The sequence below is a fragment of the Canis lupus genome, chromosome 20, assembly GCF_003254725.2.
Source record: "Canis lupus dingo isolate Sandy chromosome 20, ASM325472v2, whole genome shotgun sequence".
Taxonomy (NCBI): Eukaryota; Metazoa; Chordata; class Mammalia; order Carnivora; family Canidae; genus Canis; species Canis lupus.
In genome coordinates this window covers 36,146,242-36,169,388 of record NC_064262.1, presented here as the reverse complement: position 1 = coordinate 36,169,388, position 23,147 = coordinate 36,146,242, and the positions used below count along the sequence as shown (strand labels likewise).

The 23,147-nt window shown below is 42.2% G+C and overlaps 1 protein-coding gene across 10 annotated transcripts in view; it reads left to right on the top strand.

The window, feature by feature from the left end:
• The window catches only part of CACNA2D3 (calcium voltage-gated channel auxiliary subunit alpha2delta 3), a 945,794-nt gene that overhangs the window by 95,090 nt on the left and 827,557 nt on the right, over nucleotides 1-23,147 (top strand). For 6 of the 10 annotated variants that reach the window (XM_049098270.1, XM_049098267.1, XM_049098269.1 and 3 more), the window contains one exon: nucleotides 18,463-18,544. Coding sequence is in view for 2 of the 10 variants with exons in the window: in XM_049098263.1 (XP_048954220.1) it covers nucleotides 17,625-17,746; nucleotides 18,463-18,544 (204 nt within the window). In the remaining 8 variants the exon portion in view is untranslated. Of the gene's footprint in view, nucleotides 1-16,460; nucleotides 16,618-17,600; nucleotides 17,747-18,462; nucleotides 18,545-23,147 lie in introns of those variants that run through there. The other 4 variants (XR_007404330.1, XM_049098263.1, XM_049098262.1 and 1 more) reach the window with 2 other exon arrangements.

Genomic DNA, 23,147 nt, shown 5'->3' with positions numbered 1-23,147 from the left:
GCTAGGAAAGCTCTGGGAGGGATCTCTTTTTACTAGAATGGCAAGTCTGTTTAGAGATTTGCCTCTGCCATGGAGGGTTCAAGGAAAAGAAGATGCTGGAGTCGAATGGTCAGAGCACAGAGACTTTTTAGGGCAATGAAAATGCTGTCTGTGATATAATAATGGATTTAGGTCACTACTCATTTGCTTAAACGCGTAGAATGTCCAACACCAGGAAAATGGGAACAACACTTATGGTAAGCATTCTTTAATGTATAGAATTGTTAAATCATTGTGTTATATATGCGAAACTGATATAAATTGTGTGTTTACCGTACTCCAGCTTTAAGAAGAGTTGAAATAGAAAAAAAAAAAAGTGAACCCTAAGGTATACTATGGACTTTGGGTGATTATGGTGTGTCATTATAGGTTCTTTCTTGGCCAAAAATGTACCACTCTGGTGGAGGATCCACATGATGGAGATGGCCGTGCGTGTGGGCAGGCAGGGTGTATATGAGAAATCTCTGTACCTTCCTCTCAGTTTTGTTGTAAGCCTAGAACTGTTCTTAAAAAATGAAGTCTTTTTGGAACATTTTTGTTTTATTTTTATTGAGTTTTTTTTTGAGATATAATCGACATATAACATTATTTTAGTTTCAGGTATACAACATCATGATTCAATATCTATGTATTGCAAAATGATCGCTACAGTAAATCTCATTAATATCTGTCACATAAAAAAAAATATCTGTCACATAATTGGGGCAGCCTGGGTGGCTTAACGGTTTAGCACAGCCAACAGCCCAGCACGGGATCCTGGAGAACCGGGATCGAGTCCCACACTGGGCTCCCTGCATGGAGCCTCCTTCTCCCTCTGCCTGTGTCTCTGCCTCTCTCTCTTTCTCTCTCTCTGTGTGTCTCTCATGAATAAATAAATACAATCTTTTAAAAAATATATCTGTCACATAATTGTACATAGTTACATTTTTTCCCTTGTGATAAGAACTTTTAAGATTTACTCTTGTAGTAGGGCACTTGGGTGGCTCAGTTGGTTAAGCATCTGCCTTTGGCTCACATCATGTTCCCAGGGTTCTGGGATCGAGTTGGGCTCCCTGCTGGGCATGGAGCCCGCTTACAAGTCTCTCTCTCCCTCTGCCCCTTCCCCCAGTCATGCTCTCTATCTCTCAAATAAATAAATAAAATATTTTTAAAAATTCCGAAGATTTACTCTCTTAGCAACTTATAAATATGCAACATTGTATTATCATCTATAGTCACCATGTTGTATAGATATCCATGTGACTTATTTATTTTATAATAGGAATTTTGGACCTTTTGACCTCCTTTACCATCCTGCCCACCCTACTTCTCTCCTCCCTCAAAATAAAGTCTTTAAAAACACCTCCCTGCTTTCTTTTCCTCTTTTTCTAAAACATTAAATGACTGCTTCTTACATTGCCTCCCATGATCTAGAAAAACCAGATTCAGAACAAATAGTTTCTCCCACTAATGCTAGACCCAATACCCTAGATAGCTGTACCTTGATGTGTTTCCAGGGATTGGAACCCAAACATTCTTTCTAGTACAGCTTTCCATTAAGAACTTTATAAAATGCACTTAGCTAGAGATAATGTTTGTCTCTCTAGGAGAGGAGATACATTAGGAATCTTGCCCAATAGGCCAACAGACCTGATGGAGTCCTAAGAGAATGAGATGCCATTGGGAGAAGGGCCAAGACTAGTTAGTTATGAAATATTAGGGACCTGGGCCATTTGAATGGAAAGAGGGCGCATACACCAATGACCAGCCCTTTTCCGTGTCTGTAGAGTCCTGCTTTCATTTACTCTTGGGCCTATAGATGCCTACCTGTTGGTTCTTACCTGCCCAATATCCATTCCCCCTTCTGCTGGTGGCTGCTCTCTAATTTTCCCTGAACAGAAGGCTCTGTTCAGCAGTCTTAGATTTTGGTTTGGATGTTGTTGACTTTACCTCTCACCTCCGGGGTGGGCATGTGACCCAGGTCTGGCAAGGAGGGCCACACTCTCTTCTAGGCCAGTCTAGAGATGGGTGTCTGACCCCATCAACAGATGTTCAATTATTGTACATTGGATGATTTAAAAATTCTGCCTTCTGTACATGGAGGACTTTCTTGGTTGTATCATGTAAAAATCTTTCTAGCAACATTCCTTTCATTCTGCTTAGTATTTGTCTCTTTTGTTGTTGTTGTTCAATATTAGAGAATTTGTAATGCAGTTGAGTTAACACACACAACACTGTAGCAGCCTGGGGGGGTTAAAGATAGTTAACCAGCTGGGAGAAGAATTCATTGTCTAGCTTAATATTCAGAGAAATGTGAAGACAGGGTACTTTTGGTGGTTGAGCATTCTAAGATAAATGGACCTTATAAGAAATGAGACTTGCAGACTCAAGTCCAGCAGATTGCTTCAACCAGATCTGGTTAGCTGTAAACATCATTAGCTTAAAATGGTTTCTCCTACTCCTGGTGTCTGTGATAAGATAGGACTCTTAAAAGGAAAAGTGCTGTTCTTTCACATTGTAACTCCTTCTGGGGGTGTTAAAGCCAGCTGAAATCAGGCTTCCTGCAAGCTACATTAAGTTTGTGTTCCTCCAGGCCAGAAGGGAAATTGTGAGTCTCTTCCGGGTTTGGAGGTTCCAAAATTGAGATAGCTCTCTTCCCCAAATCAGGTCTTATATAACAAAAGATGAGCCGATCTGGATCAGTCTTCTTACATGCCAGTTTCAAGATATTATTCCCCCCCACCCCATTTCTCACCCCCACCCCAATTACCTTCTTGATCTCCAAGATCAAGATTTGCAAAATTTAGATGTTAAAATATGATTCTGATGTTGTGCTTAGAGATGATGATTTTTGCAATGAGTTCTCTGGTGGTTTTCTCAAACCATTGTTTAGATTGCCAGAAAACACTTTTGGAACAACTGACCAAAAATGTCTTTGAGTCAATACGTTATAAAAAAACTTTAAATAAAATAGTGGTGGTGATGATGGGAACTATTCTAGATTTTAAAATGACTAGATTTTAGAAATTCATTAAATTTAAATCAGGTGGACCTTATATGGATCCTACTTTGAACAAATAACTGCAAAATACATTTTGAGGAGATATAAGGTAAATATGAATGTGGTCTAAATGTTTGATGACATTAAGAAATTATATTTAATTTTGTTAAGTGTGAAAATGGTTTTGTGGTTATATAAGAAGATGTCCTTATTTTTTTAGAAATGCATGCTGAAGGGGATCCCTGGGTGGCTCAGTGGTTTAGCACCTGCCTTTGGCCCAGGGTATGATCCTGGGGTCCTGGGATTGAGTCCCACATCAGGCTTCCTGCATGGAGCCTGCTTCTCCCTCTGCCTGTGTTTCTGCCTCTCTCTCTCTCTGTGTCTGTCATGAATAAATAAATAAAATCTTAAAAAAAAAAAGAAATGCATGCTGAAGTATTGGAGGATGAAATTTCATAACATTTAATTCATTTTTTATTATTTATTTATTTACTTATTTTAAAGATTTTATTTATTTATTCATGCGAGAGAGAGGCAGAGACATAGGCAGAGGGAGAAGCAGGCTCCCCGTGGGGAGCCGGATGTGGGACTCTATTCCAGGACCCCGGGATCACAACCTGAGTCAAAGGCAGATGCTCAGCCACTGAGCTACCCAGGTGCCCCCATTTAATTTATTTTTTTAAAAGATGAAGCAAATATGGCAAAATGTTTGTTAAATCTAGGTTATGGTTACACAAGATCCACTAAAGAATTTTCTATTTTTATATGTGTTTGAAATATAATACAAAGGCTTTTTTTAAAGGACAAACAAATTTTCTGTGGATTCCTCTTTCTTCTACATGTATTTTAAGAAACCAATATAAGCACCATCTTTGATGGAACTATAGAATAAAACTCCAAATATAAGTTAGATAGATTTAAATGACTTCAAAGATATTCTCTGCTTTTGGAATATAAAATTATGCAGCATTTATAAGTAAAAGTTCATGAAGCTTTCTTAATTCATCCATGTTCTGTGGGTGGGTGGGGATAAATGAATAATAAAAGCATTGCCTGTTGAAGGAATAAAATTTCAACTCATAAATTGAACTCCATGGAAATTATTTAAAGTACTTGTAAGTATAATAGTTTCACCAGAAATAGTTCTCATTTGCATGATAGCATTTCCTATAAATGAGCAGAAAGTAATATACAGTCATTGTAAAAAACACAGATAATCCACAAAAAGGAAAAAATCTCTCATAATTTCACCCCTTGTTATAAATATGTTGACATACTTTTACCCAGTACTTTTTCAGAGCACAGATACTTATCTATCTTCTTTCTTTACTTTCTTCTCCCGCTCTGTTACTGATCTTTTCCCATTCCTCCCTCCATTTTTGCAGAACACCATTAGACATGGAAACAAAACCAGAAACAGGAAAAGAGGCTACACCCAAGAGTGGAATCCACTTGTGACAAAAACATTTCACTCCTAGTGTAGAGGCTATTTTCACTTTGGTAACTTAGGGTATTTTAAAAATAAGTGGGACACCTGGGTGGCTCAGTGGTTTAGCATTTGCCTTTGGCCCAGGGCTCGATCCTGGAGTCCCAGGATCGAGTCCCACATTGGGCTCCTGCATGGAGCCTGCTTCTCCCTTTGCCTGTATCTCTGCCTCTCTCTTTATGTGTCTTTCATGAATAAATAAATAAAATCTTTTAAAAAAATAAGTGTTTAAGATTTCTTGTGTATAAGGGCAAATAGTCCTTTGTTGGAAAGATGAGTTACAAGTATTTCCCGTTGGCTGGTTGTCATTTTTAAATGTTTCACAACTATTATCGCAAGTGATTACCATTATGAAGATTTCATAAAGTTACAAACAGTTATAATACAAAAAAAAGAGTAACCATAATACAAGGTACTCCATTAACATCTCTCTCTCTCTCTTTTTAAAGATTTATTTATTTATTTATTTATTTATTTATTTATTTATTTGAGAGTGAGGGAGAGTGAGGGAGATCGCAGAGAAGAAGAGGAAGAAGCAGACTCCCCCTGAGCGGAAAGCCCAACTTGGTGCTTGGTCCCAGACCCCGAGATCACAACCTGAGCTGAAAGAAGCTGTTTAACCCACTGAGCCACTGAGGTGCCCTTCTATCACATCTCTTGAAAACAATGGTATTATTGCTGAGCAACAATATTGTACAGAGAAATCTAATAATCATAATTGTTTTTATTGAGGCATAATTTACATGTAATAAAATGCACAGACTTTAAGTACTCAGTTTTATGAATTTTGGCAATTATATTCAGTTGGGCAAACACCACACAAAACAAAATGTGGTATATTTGCATCACCCTACAAAGTATCTTTGTGCACTTTATAGAAAATTATCCAATGCTTCCCAATGGGACAAGCATTTTGGATTTGTCACCATTGACTAGTTTTTATTTGCTTCTAGACTTCATAGAGTATATATACTCTTAAACCCAGCTTTTCTCACTCAAATGTAAAGTTTTTGAGGTTCATTGGTGTTTGTTGCAGGTCTTAGTAATTCATGTTCAGTGTTGAGTAGTATTTCAGTATACGAATATACCACTATCTGTGTATTTAATGACCTATTAATGGATACTTGGGGTGTTTTCAATTAGGGCCTAGGAGCATTTGTTTATAAGCTGTAGGTGTATGTTTTCATTTTTCTTGAGTAAATACTTAGGAATTTCTAGGCTATAGGAAAGGTTTATGTGTATAAGGAATTGTTCAAGTATTTTCCAAAATGATTGTACTCTTTTACAGTCATCAGTATATGAGAGTTCCAGTTACTCTACTTCTTCATCAACACTTAGTGCTGTCTGGCTTTTCAATTTTAACTCTTCTAGTGGGTATGTAGTATTCTCATTGTGGTTTCAAATTTGTATTTCCCTTTTGATAAGGATGAGCATTAGTTCATGTGTTTTCTTTGCCATCCATATATCTTCATTTTTTGAAGTGTCTGCTCAAATCTTTTTTCCATTTGTAAATTGTGCATCTTCTTAATATTGAGATGTAGAAATTCTAAATGTATTCTAGACACTTTTGTTAGATATTGTCTTCTCATTTTGTTGTCTTTCAAGCAGTAGGTGTTTTTAATTTTGATGAAGTCCAAAGCATCATATTTTTCTTTTTTGGTTAGTGTTTATTGTGTGCATAAAGTAATCTCTGCCTACACCAGGGTAATAGAGCTTTTCTTATATTTTAGAAATTATAGTTTTAGCTTTTAGACTTTTATCTATAATTCACTTGAGTTAATTCTTATGTACAGTGGGATACTGTACTGCCTACACCAGGGTAATAGAGCTTTTCTTATATTTTAGAAATTTTAGTTTTAGCTTTTAGACTTTTATCTATAATTCACTTGCCTACACTAGGGTAATAGAGCTTTTCTTATATTTTAGAAATTTTAGTTTTAGTTTTTAGACTTTTATCTATAATTCACTTGAGTTAATTCTTATGTACAGTGGGATGCAAGGGCTGAGGTTCATTTTTTTCCATATGGATTCCAATTGTACAAGGGACTCTTCTTTCCACCATTGAATTACCATGGAATCTTTGTTGAAAATCAATTGACCTTATAAGTATGGGTCTATTTCCAGGCTCTCTATTTATTCTATTTATCTTTATGTCTACATCTGCACTAATACAGCATTGTCTTGATACTGCACATTTAAAGTAAGTTTTAAAACTGGATTATAGGGCAGCCTGGGTGGCTCAGCTGTTTAGCACCGCCTTCAGGCCAGGGCCTGATCCTGGAGACCCAGGATCAGGTCCCGTGTCAGGCTCCCTGCATGGAGCCTGCTTCTCCCTCTGCATGTCTCTCGTGAATAAATAAATAAAATCTTAAAAAAAAAAACTGGATTATATAATTTCTCTAACTTTGTCCTTTTTCAAAACCTATTATAGGTTCTTTTTTTTTTTTTTTTTATTATAGGTTCTTTTTGTTTGTATTTTCAGAATCAGCTTTTCAACTTCTGTTAAAATATCTTCTGGGATTTTGATTGGGCTTAGAGATCAGTTTTGGGAAAATGGATATTTAATTATGTTTATTAAGCTTTATTTTTTTTGCAAGATGTTTCATTTAGAGGCTTTACACATCTTTTCTTAGATTTATTATTAACTATTTGTGTTATTTTTTAAATTTCAGTTTTGTTTGCTATTAATATATAGAAATGCAGTTGACTTTTATACATTGATTTTGTATGTGTCAACTTGTTAAGTTCACCTATTAGTTTTGGTTATATATATATACACATATTATATATATATATATATATTCTATGGGGGTTTTATGTTTATAACCAAGTTATATGCAAATCACAAAAATTTTACTTCTTTCCATTATTTTTCTTGCCTTATTGCATTGGTTTAGAATGCCAGTAGAATTTTAAATAGAAGTGTTGAGAGTGGACATTCTTGCTTTATTCCCAAATGGAAGGGAAAAGTGGTTTGATGTTTCATCATTAGTATGTATCTGTAGTTGTTTTTTTAATTTTAATTTTTTATTTTTTGTTTCAAGTTTTTATTTAAATTATAGTTAGTTAACATATAGTGTAATATTAGTTTTAGGAGTAGAATTTAGTGATTTATCACTTACATTTAACATCCAGAGCTTGTCACAAGAGCTCTCCCTAATACCTATCACCTATTTAACCCATCCACCCACGACCTCCCCTATCCATAGTTTTTGGTAGATGGTCTTTATCATGCCCATATAAACACCATATACATATACCCATATCATACCCCATAAACACTCCCAATATTTCTACTCCTTTGGCCTTTACTTGTATTTTATAGTCTGCTGACTACATCTGTCTTTAGGTTTTGATGAAAATAAAGTTTGTGGATTTTAAAAAATTTTGTTGCTTTTTTATGATTTCTCTATGAGAGAAAAAAAAAGCTGAATTGATATAGCCATGTTCCTACCCAAAGTCTGTTTTCTCTGTGAGTCCAGACACCCTGCATGGTTTCACAGAGGCTGATTATAATAAAGTACATAGCCATCTGTTATTGTAAATGTGACTTTTGGGTCGCAATTTTTATAATGAATCTGTAAATAAAGCCTGGAAAAATGACTTATAAGACGTAAACATTATAAACCTTGACAACGTAAAAATTGTTACATATTTGTCAAATATCCATATTTTAAGAGGAAAAAGTGCAAAAGGGAGGGTAAGTGCATAAATTTGAAAGTCCTTTTTCATCCTGGTGTGTACAAGGATACTGGGTAAAGCAGCGTTGGAGAGCAAATAAACTTGGACAGTAAACTCCGCCAGGGCACAGGCTGCTTCACACGCCCTCACATCCGTGGTATTTTAAAGTCACAGCTGCACATGTTAAGGGCACTGTAAAAATGGCTAAGCTGATGACTACACAAATAAAAAAGTTGAAATACAGATACACTATTTAAAGTTCCAATGATAATCATAAAAATCATTAAAAATAGAAATTGGGAACAATGATTTTTTTGTGTTTCTTTCATTTTTGTTTTTTATTTAAGAGAAGAGAGATTTCTTTCATCATTACTTTTCTGTACTGGTTGAAGTTCACATATAGCTTCTATAATTTAAAAGAAATGATTGAATATAAAAGAGAGAAAAAACCCAAAGCAGTCACTGACAAATACTTTTGAGAGCTTTTTATTGTTTGTGTTTTCATTGGTAGCACTGGATTGCTACACACGTTTAATAAGTTTTTTTTTCTTATCATGTTTTTTGGTAATTAAGGTGTCATTAGCATCATTTTAAAAATCAGCATAATATGACATGAATCAACAATTATTTATTTAATTAATACCCAACGTTTAGGCATTTCAGTGGTTTCTTTCTTTTATTAGATAATATTATGACACATATTCTTACAGCTAAATATTTTATGCTCATGAATTATTTCTCTAAGATAAATTCTTAAGATTAAAATGTGCAAATGGTTATAAAATTTTGGTTAATTGATATTGTCACTTTAATTTACATCCTAACAAACAATTTTGTCAAATGAATTTTAATTATTCAAGTAAGTTTGAGATTAGTCTCCAGAGTCCTTAACTCCAAACATTTCTCCTTAAATACATGATTACTAAGATATACTATGGAAATGACTTTGTATATGACTACTCAGAATATTTGAGTAATTGGGCTATTTTCATGTGATAAATGACCAACCCTTCCCCAAACCATGTAATAGGAAATGTTTCGATGCAAAGTCATGACTGAATGAAATGGACATCTAGTGAAGGGGCTTTATATTCTTTAAATGAGCTGAGGATTTAGAGTTCCTATGTTCGCAACAAGAAGTTACTACCAGATGTAGTCCGTGAGAGAAAGGGCTATAAACAATGAGCACTCAAAAACGGGCTAATTTCATCCATATTTGTATTTGCCTTCAGAATGTGTGTGTGTTTAAATAGATCATTTACCAACATAAATTAATTGTATTGATCCTATTTAAACATTGGTTTATTTTCCAACGTATAGCCTTACTGAATAGCGGAAGGAGTTACTAGTTCTGGGGAAGATAACCTGGGATGAGAAGCCGAGGGTGAATCATCCAAAAACTGGCTTCACATAGATCGTTTACAATATATATTTGAAACCTGATTATTTCATGCAAACTTTCAAATACTATGTTTATCTTTACTATAAAAGTTATATAAGAAAACAATGCCTTTTTTATTATTGATATTCCTGGAATTTAAATACCTTATGTCCTGGTCAGGTGAAACAAATGTTTTAACATGCAATAGAAATTTGCGTAATTGCAATTCAGCATTTCAAGAACAGTTGTTTTCAGTGAAAACAACTCACGGAGGGGAAAGCCACAAATGCCTGCACTGCCTTAGAGGTGGGGTGGGGGGGCACTGCCCCAGCCACTCTACCATCTGCACCTGCTGAAGTACGGTCATCTTTCTCAGTTTAGAAGACATATATCACTTCCTCCAGAGGGAACTCAGCTCTGACGATCGACCTTTTCTTCCCCTGCTCATTCATTAGCATTGATAGATCTTCCTCACCTACCTTATTGTGATTCTGAAAACAGGTGATCACACACAAGGCATCTTGGAATATCTCTTATTCAGATGCTTCCTGTAATAACACCTATCTTCTACTCTTCATGCTTTCTATAAAGATTCAAACAATACCAAAATGTTGAAATTAGAGAGTGAAATGTTTCACTTCCCAAATGTTTCACAATTTCCCAATCCTGCTATCTAGAGGTAACCAGCATTAACAGTTTAGCTTGTGATCTTCCAGTCTGTTCCATGCGTACACACTCCGAAGCTATATAGTGATATATATTTGCCTATATTTATGTTTTTAAAAGACAAAAATGGGTTCATACCACACATTTTGCTCTACGACCTGTTTTTTTTTTTTTTTTTCCGTTTAACACTTTCGCTTATCATGGACAGCTTGCCATGTGGGCATGTCAGTTCATAGGAGTCACCTTCACCTTTTTAATGGCTTTATGAAATTCCATTATATGATAAACTGCTATTAATTTAACCAGTTCCCATTTGATGGACACTTGGTAATTTCTTTGGTATTCTCAAAGAAATGGATTCAATCCTGGAAAGACATTTCTTACATCCTTAAACTCCAGAAGGCAAGTCTGCCCTCTCTGAAACCAGGCAACTTCAGATTCAGATAATTAGAAGTGTGTTATGTGTGAACACTTTCCTCTTCTCCATTTTGCTTGATGTTTTGGATTTGAAATAAAACCAGAATAGTAGCCATGGCATATAGTAGCCATGGCATATGTTGCAACTGTTCATTTAAGGGCTCCTCTTTCCATACAAACATTCTTCTTTTGACCAGAGAACGGTTGCTGACAAATCTGTGTCACTGTGTGTGTAAGTGTGGCTATGTGAGTATGAGGCTGTTGTTCTCCAGGGACAAAGGTAGGAGTTGGTTTAAAGGAATCCCTTCAATTGAATGCTAGACCTGCCTTACCATAAAACAGACTGCCTTTTGCAAACAAGACAACTGCAAGGTGAGGGTTACTGCATTCACATGCACAGTTATGCATGCAGTCCACATACATGCATAACAAAATCACAATTATATACTTATGCATACAATCACGTATACATATAGGCACTCACAGTCACATACACAGACCCACACTTCTGTTACACACTCATACTGAGACATATTCTGCACATTCTGTGCATGTGTACACATTAAATATAAAGTCTATATATTATATGTAGTATATACATTGTATATAAAATACACTATACACCATATAGTATGTATACACACATAATATATATATATATATACTATAAATATATATACACACATATATACAGAATCACCTTATTCAATAAAAAGCTATGAGGGTTCACAATGTGCTAGGGTGTGGGTTTGGGGATAGGCAGGGGAGGAGAGGGAGGATGGAGGAACACACAGCCTTGCAAGCTCAGTTCCTGTCCCTGAGTAGGAGGAGTGGACAAGCTGACTCTAATATCTGGGGGCCAAAAGATCACTAGGCTTGGGTAAGCTCCTCCGTGGCCTGCTGGTCCTTCTAGGTCCTTCCCTTCTCAGAGTCAAGAATGGCTCTTGGATGGTGGGAGCACACCTAATACAAAGTAAACCCCCACCCCCACCGCATCCATTGCCTGTTTCTGTGCTGGGGACTCAATAGCCCTCCTTTTTCAGTGGAAGATTTAAAAATGTGTGAAAGGATCACCCAGTTTGGATGATGTCAGGGGAAGTGGCCTTCGTATCTACTCCCTGGAGGGAGCTTTGGCAGAGCGAATAGACATTATCTTTCCCAAGGGCTGCATTTCAGACCTATCCCAACTGCTCCTAAGAGCAGAACACTCTTCGATGCTCCCAGTGGTTCCCTTTGCACCCATCTGCACCTGAGCAGCACTGTGGGGTTAGAAGTTATGCCACTGTTATATGGTAAATGGAATTTTGAAGATAACAAGTAACTTTCTTTCCTCTAATTGTTTAAAAAACAGCATTCTCTATGCTGTTTTCCCAGTGTCTTTAAGTTTTTGAGAAATCTTCCTTATTGCTCCTCTTCTTTCTCCAACCAGCGTCTTCCCACAGAGATGTGACCAAGGGATTCTCAGAAAACCATTTCCCTCCATTCTCTGCTTCTTAGCAAATCTAGTGCTTATTAAAAGACTCTGTGTCTTGGGTGAGGTGGATGCTTGGAGCCTGAGGAAGAGGGCAACAGACAGGATCCTAGGAGGAAGGAATTTCAAGCTGACATCCATTCTAGCCATTCAGTTGATGTTTATGGAGCCCTGGTAATATCAGAGGCCTTGCTGAAGCCATTACAGTCACAATGACAGAGGGTTGGACATGACCCATCCACGGGGGAGACACAATGTAAACAAATAAATCACTCTGTGGGTTAGTGATAACCGCCAGGAAGAAAGATGGAGAAAGGTCAAAACACAGAACTGTATAGGTGTGTGAGTGTGTGTGAGTGTGTGTGTATGTGCTTCTCTCTTACCTGGTGTGGTCAGGGAAGTTGTCCTCGCAGAAGGGATATTTGAAGGGAAGCCTGAGCACAGTACAAAACAGCCCTGGGGCCATCAGGGGAAAGTGATCCAGGCAGAGGGCAAAGCCCACGCAGAGGCCCAAGGTGGGACCAAGCTCAGCATTTCCCAGTAATTCCAAGGAGACAGGTAGGAGCAGAGTGAATGGTGGGGAGAGGGTGGGAGGGGGAAGTGAGGCTGATTAGGGCACCAGTCAAGGGCCTTTGGGTGCCTTGGTTAAGAGTTGGCATTTTAATTTAAAACAGAAACCACTAGAGGATTTGGAGCAGGAGAATTCTTGTGGTCTGATTTTTGTTTAAAAATGTTTTAAAGTATTTTATTTATGTATTTGACAGTGCACAAGCGAGAGAGCATAAGCAGGGGGATTGGCAGAGGGAGAGGCAGGCTCCCCTCAGAGCAGGGAGCCCCAGTGGGGCCTGATTCCAAAACCCGGGGAGCCTGACCTGAGCTGAAGGCAGATCCTTAACCCACTGAGCCACCCAGGCACCCTGATTTTTGTTTTTAAAGAGAGAGCTCTGGCTATAGGAGGAAGAAGGAATGTATTTGAAGGGGGCAAGAGGAGAAGGGATATCTTATTAGGAGTCAGTCACGAGTTTAGGGGACGAGAGAGGTCTGGGCCAGGCAGTGTGTTGGGATGGAGAGATGGGCTCTGTGCGTGTGGTAAATGGTGAGCAGGAAGCTGTGCTTCAGCCAGAGGCTCTGTGGCTTTGACACTCTGAGGCACAGTGAAAGCAGAGCAACAGTCCAGGTATGGGAATACTTGCTGTGTCTGCAGAATGAAAGTAGCAACCAACCTTTGTTGAATACTGAGCTGTACTCCCCATTTCAGCCTCCTCATGTCTGTGTGAACTTGGCTCTGTTGCCTGTCTTTTTGCAGTTGAGAAAAGGCTGGCTCAGAGAGGACAGGCAACATGCTCAATTCTCACAGGTAGTGTGAGGCAGAGCCGTGACCTGGACCTACTTTTGTTTGGCCCTAAAGTCTATAATGTCACCAGGGTCTATGACACTTCATGTCAGAGAAGCCTCGTGCTTGCAAAAAGTGGTCCGTGGCCAGTGGCATCAGAATCCTTGGAGGGGTTTATTAGAAAGAAAGACCCCCCCTCTACCTCCTGCCCCAACTGGAACTTACTGAACCGGAACCACTGAGGGTTTGAGATCCATTCTGTAGGGGACCAAGGACTTGAACCGTGTCTCACATTTCATTCCAATGACCATTCCCTCTATCCTAGTTTAGGCCCCAGTATCAAAACTGTTACAGGACCTATTTGCAGTCTTACTGCTTCTTCCTATTTTGAATAAGTAATACATTTACAAGGCTCAAAAGTAAAAATGATTTAAAGTGATACATTGTGAAATGTTTCACTTTCAGTCCTGTCCCCATCTACCTGTTCCTCCTAATCCCCCCAACAAGTAACAACTATTCATAGTTTCCTGTGTATTTTCCATTTTTTAAGCAAATAAAAATGTGTCATTTTCTCCCTTTCTTACACAAAAGTAGCATGCCATACACACTCTTATGAATCTTGCTTTAAAAAATAATATATATACATACATATATATTTTTCACAACCATATGTAGAAAGTATCCTTGTTCTTTAAATAGTTGCATAATACCCCATTGTGTGGATGCCTGCTTAACTAATCGTGTACTAATAGCCAGTTCGGTTTTTTCCAGTTCCAGTCTTCTGCTTTTAGAGATAATGCAGTAATGAATAACTATATATGTATGCAGTTTACTAACTATAAGATAAATTCCTATAAAAGGGACTGCCAGGTCAGAGGTTAAAGCACTTGTCAATCTGCACCTTCAGGGTGTTATATCCCTACGGGTAACATCACAACCTTTTAGCCCGTGTCTCTTCCTGATCTGAAGCAGTAGATCTTTACCCAGTTAGACCCAACACCCTCTTTACCATCCTCATATGAAATTCTGAGACAATATAACATACTAAGAATTTTTAAAAATCAATATGATGATTTATCTGGTAATAGCAAAGAGAAATAAAAGTAATTTATAATAAAACAAGAGAGTTCACTACATGAAACACTCATGCAAGATTACACTGCGAGATGTTATGAATTCATTAGAAGTTTGCACCTATATGCAGACTGTGAATGCCACACTCAAAAGCTGACCAATACAGATGTGCTCTGTTGGTGACTCAGGACCTATGAGCACAGCTGCCATTGGAGAAATGATTTCCCAAAATGGTAAAACAAGCAAGCAAACAAACAAAAGCCTGTGGTTAAGGTGCTAAATGAAACTGAGGACAACCTTCTCTTTATTTACACAGCAGTTGCATTTCTGGAAAATTCAGTGCTTGTAAAATCTATGCAAAAACTCCTTTGTATTCTTATATAAAATGGGTTTAAGTTCTAGATTCAGATAATGATGACCAGGTTTTTCTCCTACCTGAATGTCCAGTGGGTCATTTGAAAGTCCTGTGGGACACAGGACAATTCTTCCTTGTGTGGGACCATCCTCCCTCTGTCTACTAAATGCCAGTAGAATTCCAAGTCATTGTGACAAAGAGGAAAGTCCCAAATGTTCACTATGCCTCTGCAGCAATGTCCTCTCCTGCCCTGAGAACTACTGCTGTGGGATCTCCTCTGGAGTCCATTCCATAGACCAGGAGCAGGTGAACATTTCCGAAACATTTCACCATGTTTGATTTCCGTTCAAAGCCCTACAGCAGCTCCTCGTTGTAGGACAAATACAGCATCCCCAGCTGATGGGACAGAGCATGCAAGTTTGCCAGTGGAAGGTTCATTTGGCTGGATTCAATGCTTCAACTGAGAGCCGGGTGTTGAAATACAGGCTTTTGGGTGAGAATGGCAAGTAGGACCCAGTGCCCGATATTGCGCTTGGTATACTGTAGCAAGGTGCTTCTGGTCCCTTATCCTGATGTGGTTCACAAACCCCAAATATTTCTGATGCTTTGGGCTCCGAATTTCTTGGTATCAAATAGTTTAAATATTTTTATTTTTGACAGAGTAAGAAGTGTTTAGTGGGATTCATCTTAAACATATGATGCATCATGCTGTTTACAGTGGTTCTTGTCATCATAAATAAGGCGATCCAAGGTTATAAATGCTAAGATGTCACCTCCTGGGACTGTGATTCCCTGTGCCAGGGTTCTCCTCCTGGTTACATTCCAGTTGCCCAGAATGCCTGTGACGTTCAGGGTGACAGAGCGTAATGACTTTATAAAATGTCATCGTGACCTCGGTGTTCAAGTGACCTTCAATACAGTCCAGCAGTCCAGAGGTTGCTCATCTTTGACTAAGCTGTACAATTTTGCTGTGCCTCAATTTCCCTATCAGCTAATAGGGAAAACAATACTATGGATGCTACAGGCACTTTTTTCTTCATATGCACTGTCCTTGACCTCTTGTCAAAGTTCATCATTATGTATTGACCATGTTATGGCTTTTTGAATACAGCCTGTCTCCCTGGCTAGATATCCACTCCATGAGGCAGGTGTCATTTGTTGGCTACTGGGTCTCCAGCATATATCCCATCACACAGATGCTTGACAATTCACCGGATGAATGAGTGAGTGAATGCACGAAGGGCTATTCTATAGACACCATATAGGTAAGGGACTGGCGCTTTGCGGATGAGGACGAGGATGCTTCCCTCCTTCCCTCCCTCATTCACCCATTCATTCATTTAGAAAGAAAGCTCCAGGAGACCTAATTTTCTGCCAGCCCCCACTCTGGGCAGCAAAGCCATCGGGACCCCTTGCCCCGGGGTCAGGCCACGCTCGGCTCGGTTTGGAACGGCTAGCACGCTTCCAATGACCGGAGGTGTGCACAGAAGCGGAGAATTCATTATAACCGGTTAGTCATCCGTGGAGACTGTAGACGCTGCCCGTGGGCGGGGACGCACCTGGCGTCTCCCCGGTGGGGCCTGTGTCGGGCGCCGAGCCCCGGTGGGAGCGCGGAGAGCCCGGGCCTCCGGGCCCGCACGGCCGCGTCCGAGGAAGCCTAGCGCCCGCGGGCATAGTTCTTTCCAGGGGCCACGGCGCGGGGGGGCCGGCCTCGCGGGCTGCCCGCCGCCCCAGGTCGCCGAGGCCGGAGCGCACGCCCGGGGCGGGGGGGGGGGGGGGGAGGCGCGCACAGCGGCTGGACGCGCCGGAGACCCCGCGGCTCGCCGGGGCCCCTCGAGGTGCGCTCGGGGCGAGGATGACTCAGCCTCCCTCGGGCCGTCCTCGCTGCGGGCCGGCGCGGAGGGCCCCGCAAAGTTCGCAGTCGCACCCCAGACGCCGCGCGCGGGCCGGGGGGGCTCCGACCAGCCGCCAGGTCGGGGCGCGCGGGGGGCCCCGGGGCTTCCCGGGCTCGCTCCGCCTCTCGGGTTCCCCGGCCCCGCGGGGGGCCTCCCCTCCGGGCCTCCCCGGGACCTCGGGACTGCGCGGGGCCGCAGGGCCCGGCCGCCGCCGCCGCCGCCGCCGCCGCCGCCGCCGCCGCAGTCGCGCGCACCCCGGGCTCCGAGCCCCGGCCCGAGCGCCAGCGCCGCCCTGCGCGCCTCCCCGAGTCGGGCGCGGCGGCCGGAGGGGCGGCCACGCAGCAGCCTCCCCGCCGCCCCTTCCGCAGACTTTGGCCTCCCCCGCCGGCCCCGCGCGCCCCTCCCCGCGTGCGCCCCCCGCGCGCCCCCTCCCCGCGTGCGCCCCCCGCTGCCCGGCCCGCGGCGGCGGACTGCGGAGTTGCCCAGAAGTCGGCGGCCGCAGTGGCCGGGCGGGGCCGCCGCCAAGGACACCGGAGTTTGCGAGTCAGTCCCCGCCCGCGCGGCGCCTCCCGCCGGACTCCCCGGGGCCGCCGAGCGCGAGGCGCGGCTCGCTCCCCTCCCCCTCCCCCTCCCTCCCCCTCCCCCGCCTCCCGCCGCCCGCCGCCCGCCCTCGCTCGCTCCCTCCCTCCGCCTCCCGCCCTCCCCCGCCCCCCGCTCCCTTTTCTGCTCCCCAAGTGAGCCCGGCGCGCGAGAGGCAGGCGGGGCGGCGCGGAGCCGGCAGCCCAGCGCGCTCGCCGCCGCCCGGCGCAGCTCCCCGCGGCCGCCGCTGTGTCGGAGGAGCCCAGCATGGCCGGGCCGGGCTGGCCGCGGCGCGCGTCCCGGGGGCCCCGGGCGCTCCTCGCCGCCGCGCTTCTCTACGCGGCGCTGGGGGCCGCGGCGCGCTCGGAGCAGCAGATCCCGCTCTCCGTGTAAGTGCCGGCGCCTGCGCCGCCCGGGGAGGGGACCCCGCCGCCCGCCCGCCTCGCCCAAGTTGGGGCGCCTGCAGGTGCGGCCCGGGCGGACCCGCGGCGGGCGCCGGCCTCGCCCTCGCCCTCGCCCCGGCCCCGGCCCTGGCCCTCGCCCTCGCCCTCGCACCTGCCGCCGGCCCGGGACGCGCGCGGGGGCCGGCGAGGCTGCGCGGGGCTGCCCTTGCCGCCTCCTGGGTCGCCCGCGGACACCTGCACGGGCTCCCTGCAAGTGACGGCGCCAACTTTGGAGCCTGTTTACCGAATCCAACTTCCACGGGCCGCTTATTTACTCTCTCTTTCTGTCTTGCCATCATCTCACTTCTTTTTTTTGGGGGGTGGGGGGATGGGGGGGTTTCTTCCGACCAGTATTTGCCAGGTGATGGCCAGCTTGGGTGGTCAAGTCCTCCGACAATTATTCACCTGGAACCCGGTGGTGTGTTCAGGGAGCTCGGGAGACTTTGCGCATTTGGAACTTGTGACCCCCTCGGGCCCCCTCCCGCGTTGCGCTCTGCAGTTTGGTGCTGGCAGTTTCTACCCAGGCGCTTTTGCTATCTTTTTTTTTTTTTTTTCCCTCCAATGCTCTGTCGCCCGGCTCCTCCAGCCACAGCCCCGTGTGTGCGAGCGTGTTGCCGATGACACGGGTCTTACATTTGTTCCTGTGCCCTTTCTCCCTGTAGGGTGAAGCTCTGGGCCTCGGCTTTTGGTGGGGAGATAAAATCCATTGCCGCTAAGTACTCCGGCTCCCAGCTCCTGCAAAAGGTAAGGTTTCTGTGGTGGCAGGAAGCGATGATTTTTTTTTTTTTTTTCCCCCAGCACAGAAAATGGAGGCAGATTTAGTTTTCCAAACAAACGTGAACCCCGAGCAGCATCAGTTATCAGGGGTGTCTCTGATCCCCCTCGTTTCTTGGCAGTGCACCGTGCGGTGATTTCTCCCCACCAACTGGTTATTTTTAGATGACACTTGATTCCAAACACAAAGAAAAAAGCAGGATCCTCACTGGCACTGTCCTGGCCGGGGCTCGGAAACTGAGTGTGTTTGCATGGCTCTCTCCTTCTAGTGCCGCTGTTGCCGTTACTGTGTGAGAACAGATGCTTCTCTGGCCAAAAAAATGCTAACTTCCTCCAAGGGGCAGCCTCAGTACCTGCTTTATGATGTCTTTCACCTTGCCTGCGTTGGAGACTGGGGGGGTTCAGCGTCTCTGAGAAAGACGCTGCACTATTGTTTGTCATCCCTGCCGTTGTACAATCCCATTATTCCCCAATCATCTAGACCCAGGGCTGGGATGCATTACATCATTACAGATAAGGAGAATGAATGTGGTTATCTTTCCACTCAGCTGCACTGCCGGGTAATAACCTAGGAGAGTAGTCCAGTCCACAAACTTAAGAAATTGGTCTGCGTCCATATAATTCCGGAGAGTAATGAGAATGGAGAATTGATTATTAGGCTTTTATCAGAAGCTGCATCAATTTTAATTCAAACAGGCAGCATTATGCTTAAAATTACCTTGTGAGATATATGGTACTTTGCCCTCCCCTCCGAGAAAAAAGAAAGAAAAAGAAAAAGAAAATAGACTGGGAGGAGAGATGACAGGGGTTAAAAGAATCCCAAGTTAACAAATCAACGGGACCAATCTAAGTATTCTCTCAAAGGTAGAAAATAAAATTGGCCTTTAGGGGATAATTCTCTGAAAATGGGTACAGATTAAATTGTCAAGTTAACTTTTAAGCATTTTTAAATGTGCTTTTTGGGCCAATGTAACATATGTGTTATGCATGCTGCCTGGTAACCAAGTACGTATTTTATTTATGGCATTCCACTTCAGAGAGTAGCGTTTTTGGGGACATTATATGAAACAGTTTGTCACATGAAATCCAAATATCGTAATAAGGCATCAGCCCACAATGGAACGAGGGAAGATATTCTTAAAAATCGCCAATAGCCATACTCTTTGAAACTGTGGAAGGATTGTTTGCTCAGCTCCCTTACTTGGGGAAGGATTTCGTTGAATTACAGGCAGTTGATAAAAAACTTGAGGCTGTGGTGTGCCTTTATGAAAAATGATAATCTATATACCTGTGAGCCACCTGTCAGTTTGTAGGAATTGCTTCTCCTGCTAGTATTCTTTGAATCTGGACCAGTCTGTATCCTGCTTTGGCATTTCGCCTGCGTGTCAGATGTTTTACGTGAAGAGTTTTGGACTGTTGCGCTGCTTGTATTGCATCCTTGTGTATTTTCCTTATGCTTTTAAAGAAGAGAACATTTTGTATGACTTTAAGGAAATATTTTTCATCTGCATGTTGTAGTTGAGTTGTAGCAACTCTGAAAGTATCCCTTCAGAGCCTGTGAGTGTTTTTTTTTGGTTGTGCTTACATATCTTTTATCTCACATTTTGTAGGAGCACAGGAGAAAAGCTTTTTCTTTCTCTCTGAAGTTAGCACACACGCTCGAACACACAAACACACACACACTGCACAAAACCCCATCAGCCATATTATTGGCTACTGTATAATAGCAAATTGGAAACAGCTAGAATGCTTCTCTTACCTTCTCATCAGCATCCTTTCTGATACTGAATTCACCAGCCTAGCTTTGCTTTTGTCATGTTTGCAGCTTGACAATTGTGTAATTATTTCCAGCTGTTTATGGCTTTGTTGTCATTCCTTGCTGTTGCCTGGCATTTTGTAATCTGATGCAAGGGGAAGGTGGGCTGTTGCTCAGCATTAGGTTCCAGGGTAGATACCTGCTCTTGCATTTCGAATGCAGTCATCTGCCATGGAGTCCTGAGACACCTATGGCTTTGGCTTGATAGGCAAGGACTTCCATGAATCATGGCTAGAGCGTGTCAGACAACTTGGGGAGCACTTTTGTAGGTACCTTTTGGCCATCTTGGTCCATTGCCTCCAAATACGACAGCATTTTTTAAATTAGCAAAAAACCATTGATTTAGACAGTTCAGAGCATATGAAAGTATAAGAAAAGATCTAAGGTGCTCAGAGTGTTGGAGGCATAACATCATCTGGAAAAGCAGGGAGGCAGACAGTTGCTTTTCTCTCTCGCTTGTTTTCAGGTTTCGGGCCATTTGCATGAGGAAAGACTCCTCTAAGTCAAAACTCTATGCATCCTTCCATCACATCACTGCCTCCTTAACAATTAAGATACTCTCAAACTGAGTTTAAAAAAAAAAAAAAGCTGGGCTGAAAAAAAAATGAAGTTAACACTGTACTGAAGGGACTCAAAGGTGACAATACCATGTTGCATAACAGACTGTAATTACACTTTCAAGGCACGGACATTTAAATTTGATTTTCAGTTAAGTAGGCATACTGTATACCACTGTACAATTTTACATATTCTGTATAGTTTCTCTGGTTGACACTTCATGTTGTGAATTAATGTAGTATGTTCATTTTTAGAATGGGGATTTTAGTAATTTCTGCACCAAGGCAAAAACTTTACAAAACAGGTATTGTGAGTCGAAGTCAAATAACAATTGGCTGTTTATTTTAAGGTGTTTGGAGACTGGGAAAACTGCCATTTTTGGTAAGGTTTTTATTAGATAATATAATTTGAGCTAGTAGAATTATCCCTGACTTCATCAACATAAATACAAGTGTTTAACAATGTACCTCATTGTCATGGCTTCAAAAAGAAGAGTATTTCCCCAATTGTTTCTGTGTTTAATACCATGGCTTTCACTATTTTAGCTTATGATAATATGTTAGGTATTCTCTGCCAGACTTTCCCTATTTTTTTTTTTTCCTCCTTTTTGTCTTTGCTGAGTATAGGAATAGCAACCTATTAGTTTCTTTAAAAGAGGATATTTTTGAGTTTGTAGAACACCGTGAGCGTGTTTTTGCAAACTTGCGTGCTTGTGTTTTCAGGACAGTGTGGAAGAACATGAGACTTGTATGTTGGACTCCAAGTAGATCTCGAGAGGTTGTTACAGAACAACGGCCCCTCAAAGGGAAGTGCTGCCTCGCTGCTGTGGGTCTGTACCCCACCTGCCTGCCTTCCATAGCTGGCAGAAATTGCAGAGGTTTCAATTCACTTCAACTTTTAATTAACTTTCCTATTTGACATATTCATGCCAGTATTCAGCTGCCTCTTGCTTGCTTCATTTTCCTCAGATAATGCACATTGTTTGGGTTCTTCGGGGGAGACACGGTTTTATTACCTCTCTTTTGGGATTCAGCGCCCAGCATTCCAGTAGGTCCTGTAACCTAGGCTGTTAACTCCTGGGTTCCACGCCTCGAGCACTCACAATACAAGGTATTAAAGTGGCGTGGTTCTCGTTTCCATCCTCCTTAGGAAGAATTTGGTGTAGAAGCTGGGTTTTTCATTCTATTTAGTACCGCATTCAGAGATTGCTCTGTTTATGGGAATGAAGGGTTCCAATTACATTTTCCAGAATCGTGATGATAAATACACAGCGGAAATACAGGTTGTGTGTGTCTCTGCCATCAGCGCTAGGAAAATAATGGACATTTACCTTGGATGCCTCATGCATCACGTACCAAACATGCACTTCTTGGAATGCACAACCAGGTTTTTGCGTTATCAACTATTTATTGAGAGGGCAGCTTTAATACATAAATGTGATGTCTCTTTCCACAAGACAGAGTCAGCAAAGTAAAAGGTGGGTTCTTTAACCCATTTTGATAATTATGACTTTTCATCAATGTGGAAATCGATGGACCTTTAAATAATTAAATAGGAGTATTCACTTATCAGGAATTGGGTAGCAGTGCTGTGCTGCCTGTAGGAAGCCTGACACTCTACAGATTGCTTTTCTAGGGGAGGCGCTACTTCGCTGAACATTTTTGAGTAAACACGGTTATTTGTCATTCTACAAGATTAATGCATTCAACCTACGCCGCCAATGGCCAACGCTTTAATTCACAGCACCACCACTTCAATTCCTGGACTTTTCTTTGGCAGTTTATTTTTGAAAGTCTTGAAATCTCAAAAATGAAAGTTTTCAGTCTTGCAGGACAGTTTATTGGTCTCATTATCCCAGTCACCAGGACATTAGCGGAACAGGGTGAACCAGTTGGAATTCAGTGATGCATCTTACCCACACGTGTATCTAACTGTTGCATTTGTAAACTCACACAGGGTCCCTTGCCGACCAGATAAAGTTCTTTTTGTATGGCTTCGCTAAATTTTTGTGTGAGCTCCTTTTGTTCATTTCTTTTTCTTCCTCTCAAAATTTCTTTGCTGCCAGATATATTTCTGCTTTGCTTCTTCTCTCATTAGGAGCTGCTGCAGCCTCTGTTGCTAGATTTACAGATGTTAGTCAAAATTAAGGGAAATGAAAATAGAGGCATTGTTTTCTTGTCGGAGGCAAACTCAGATTTT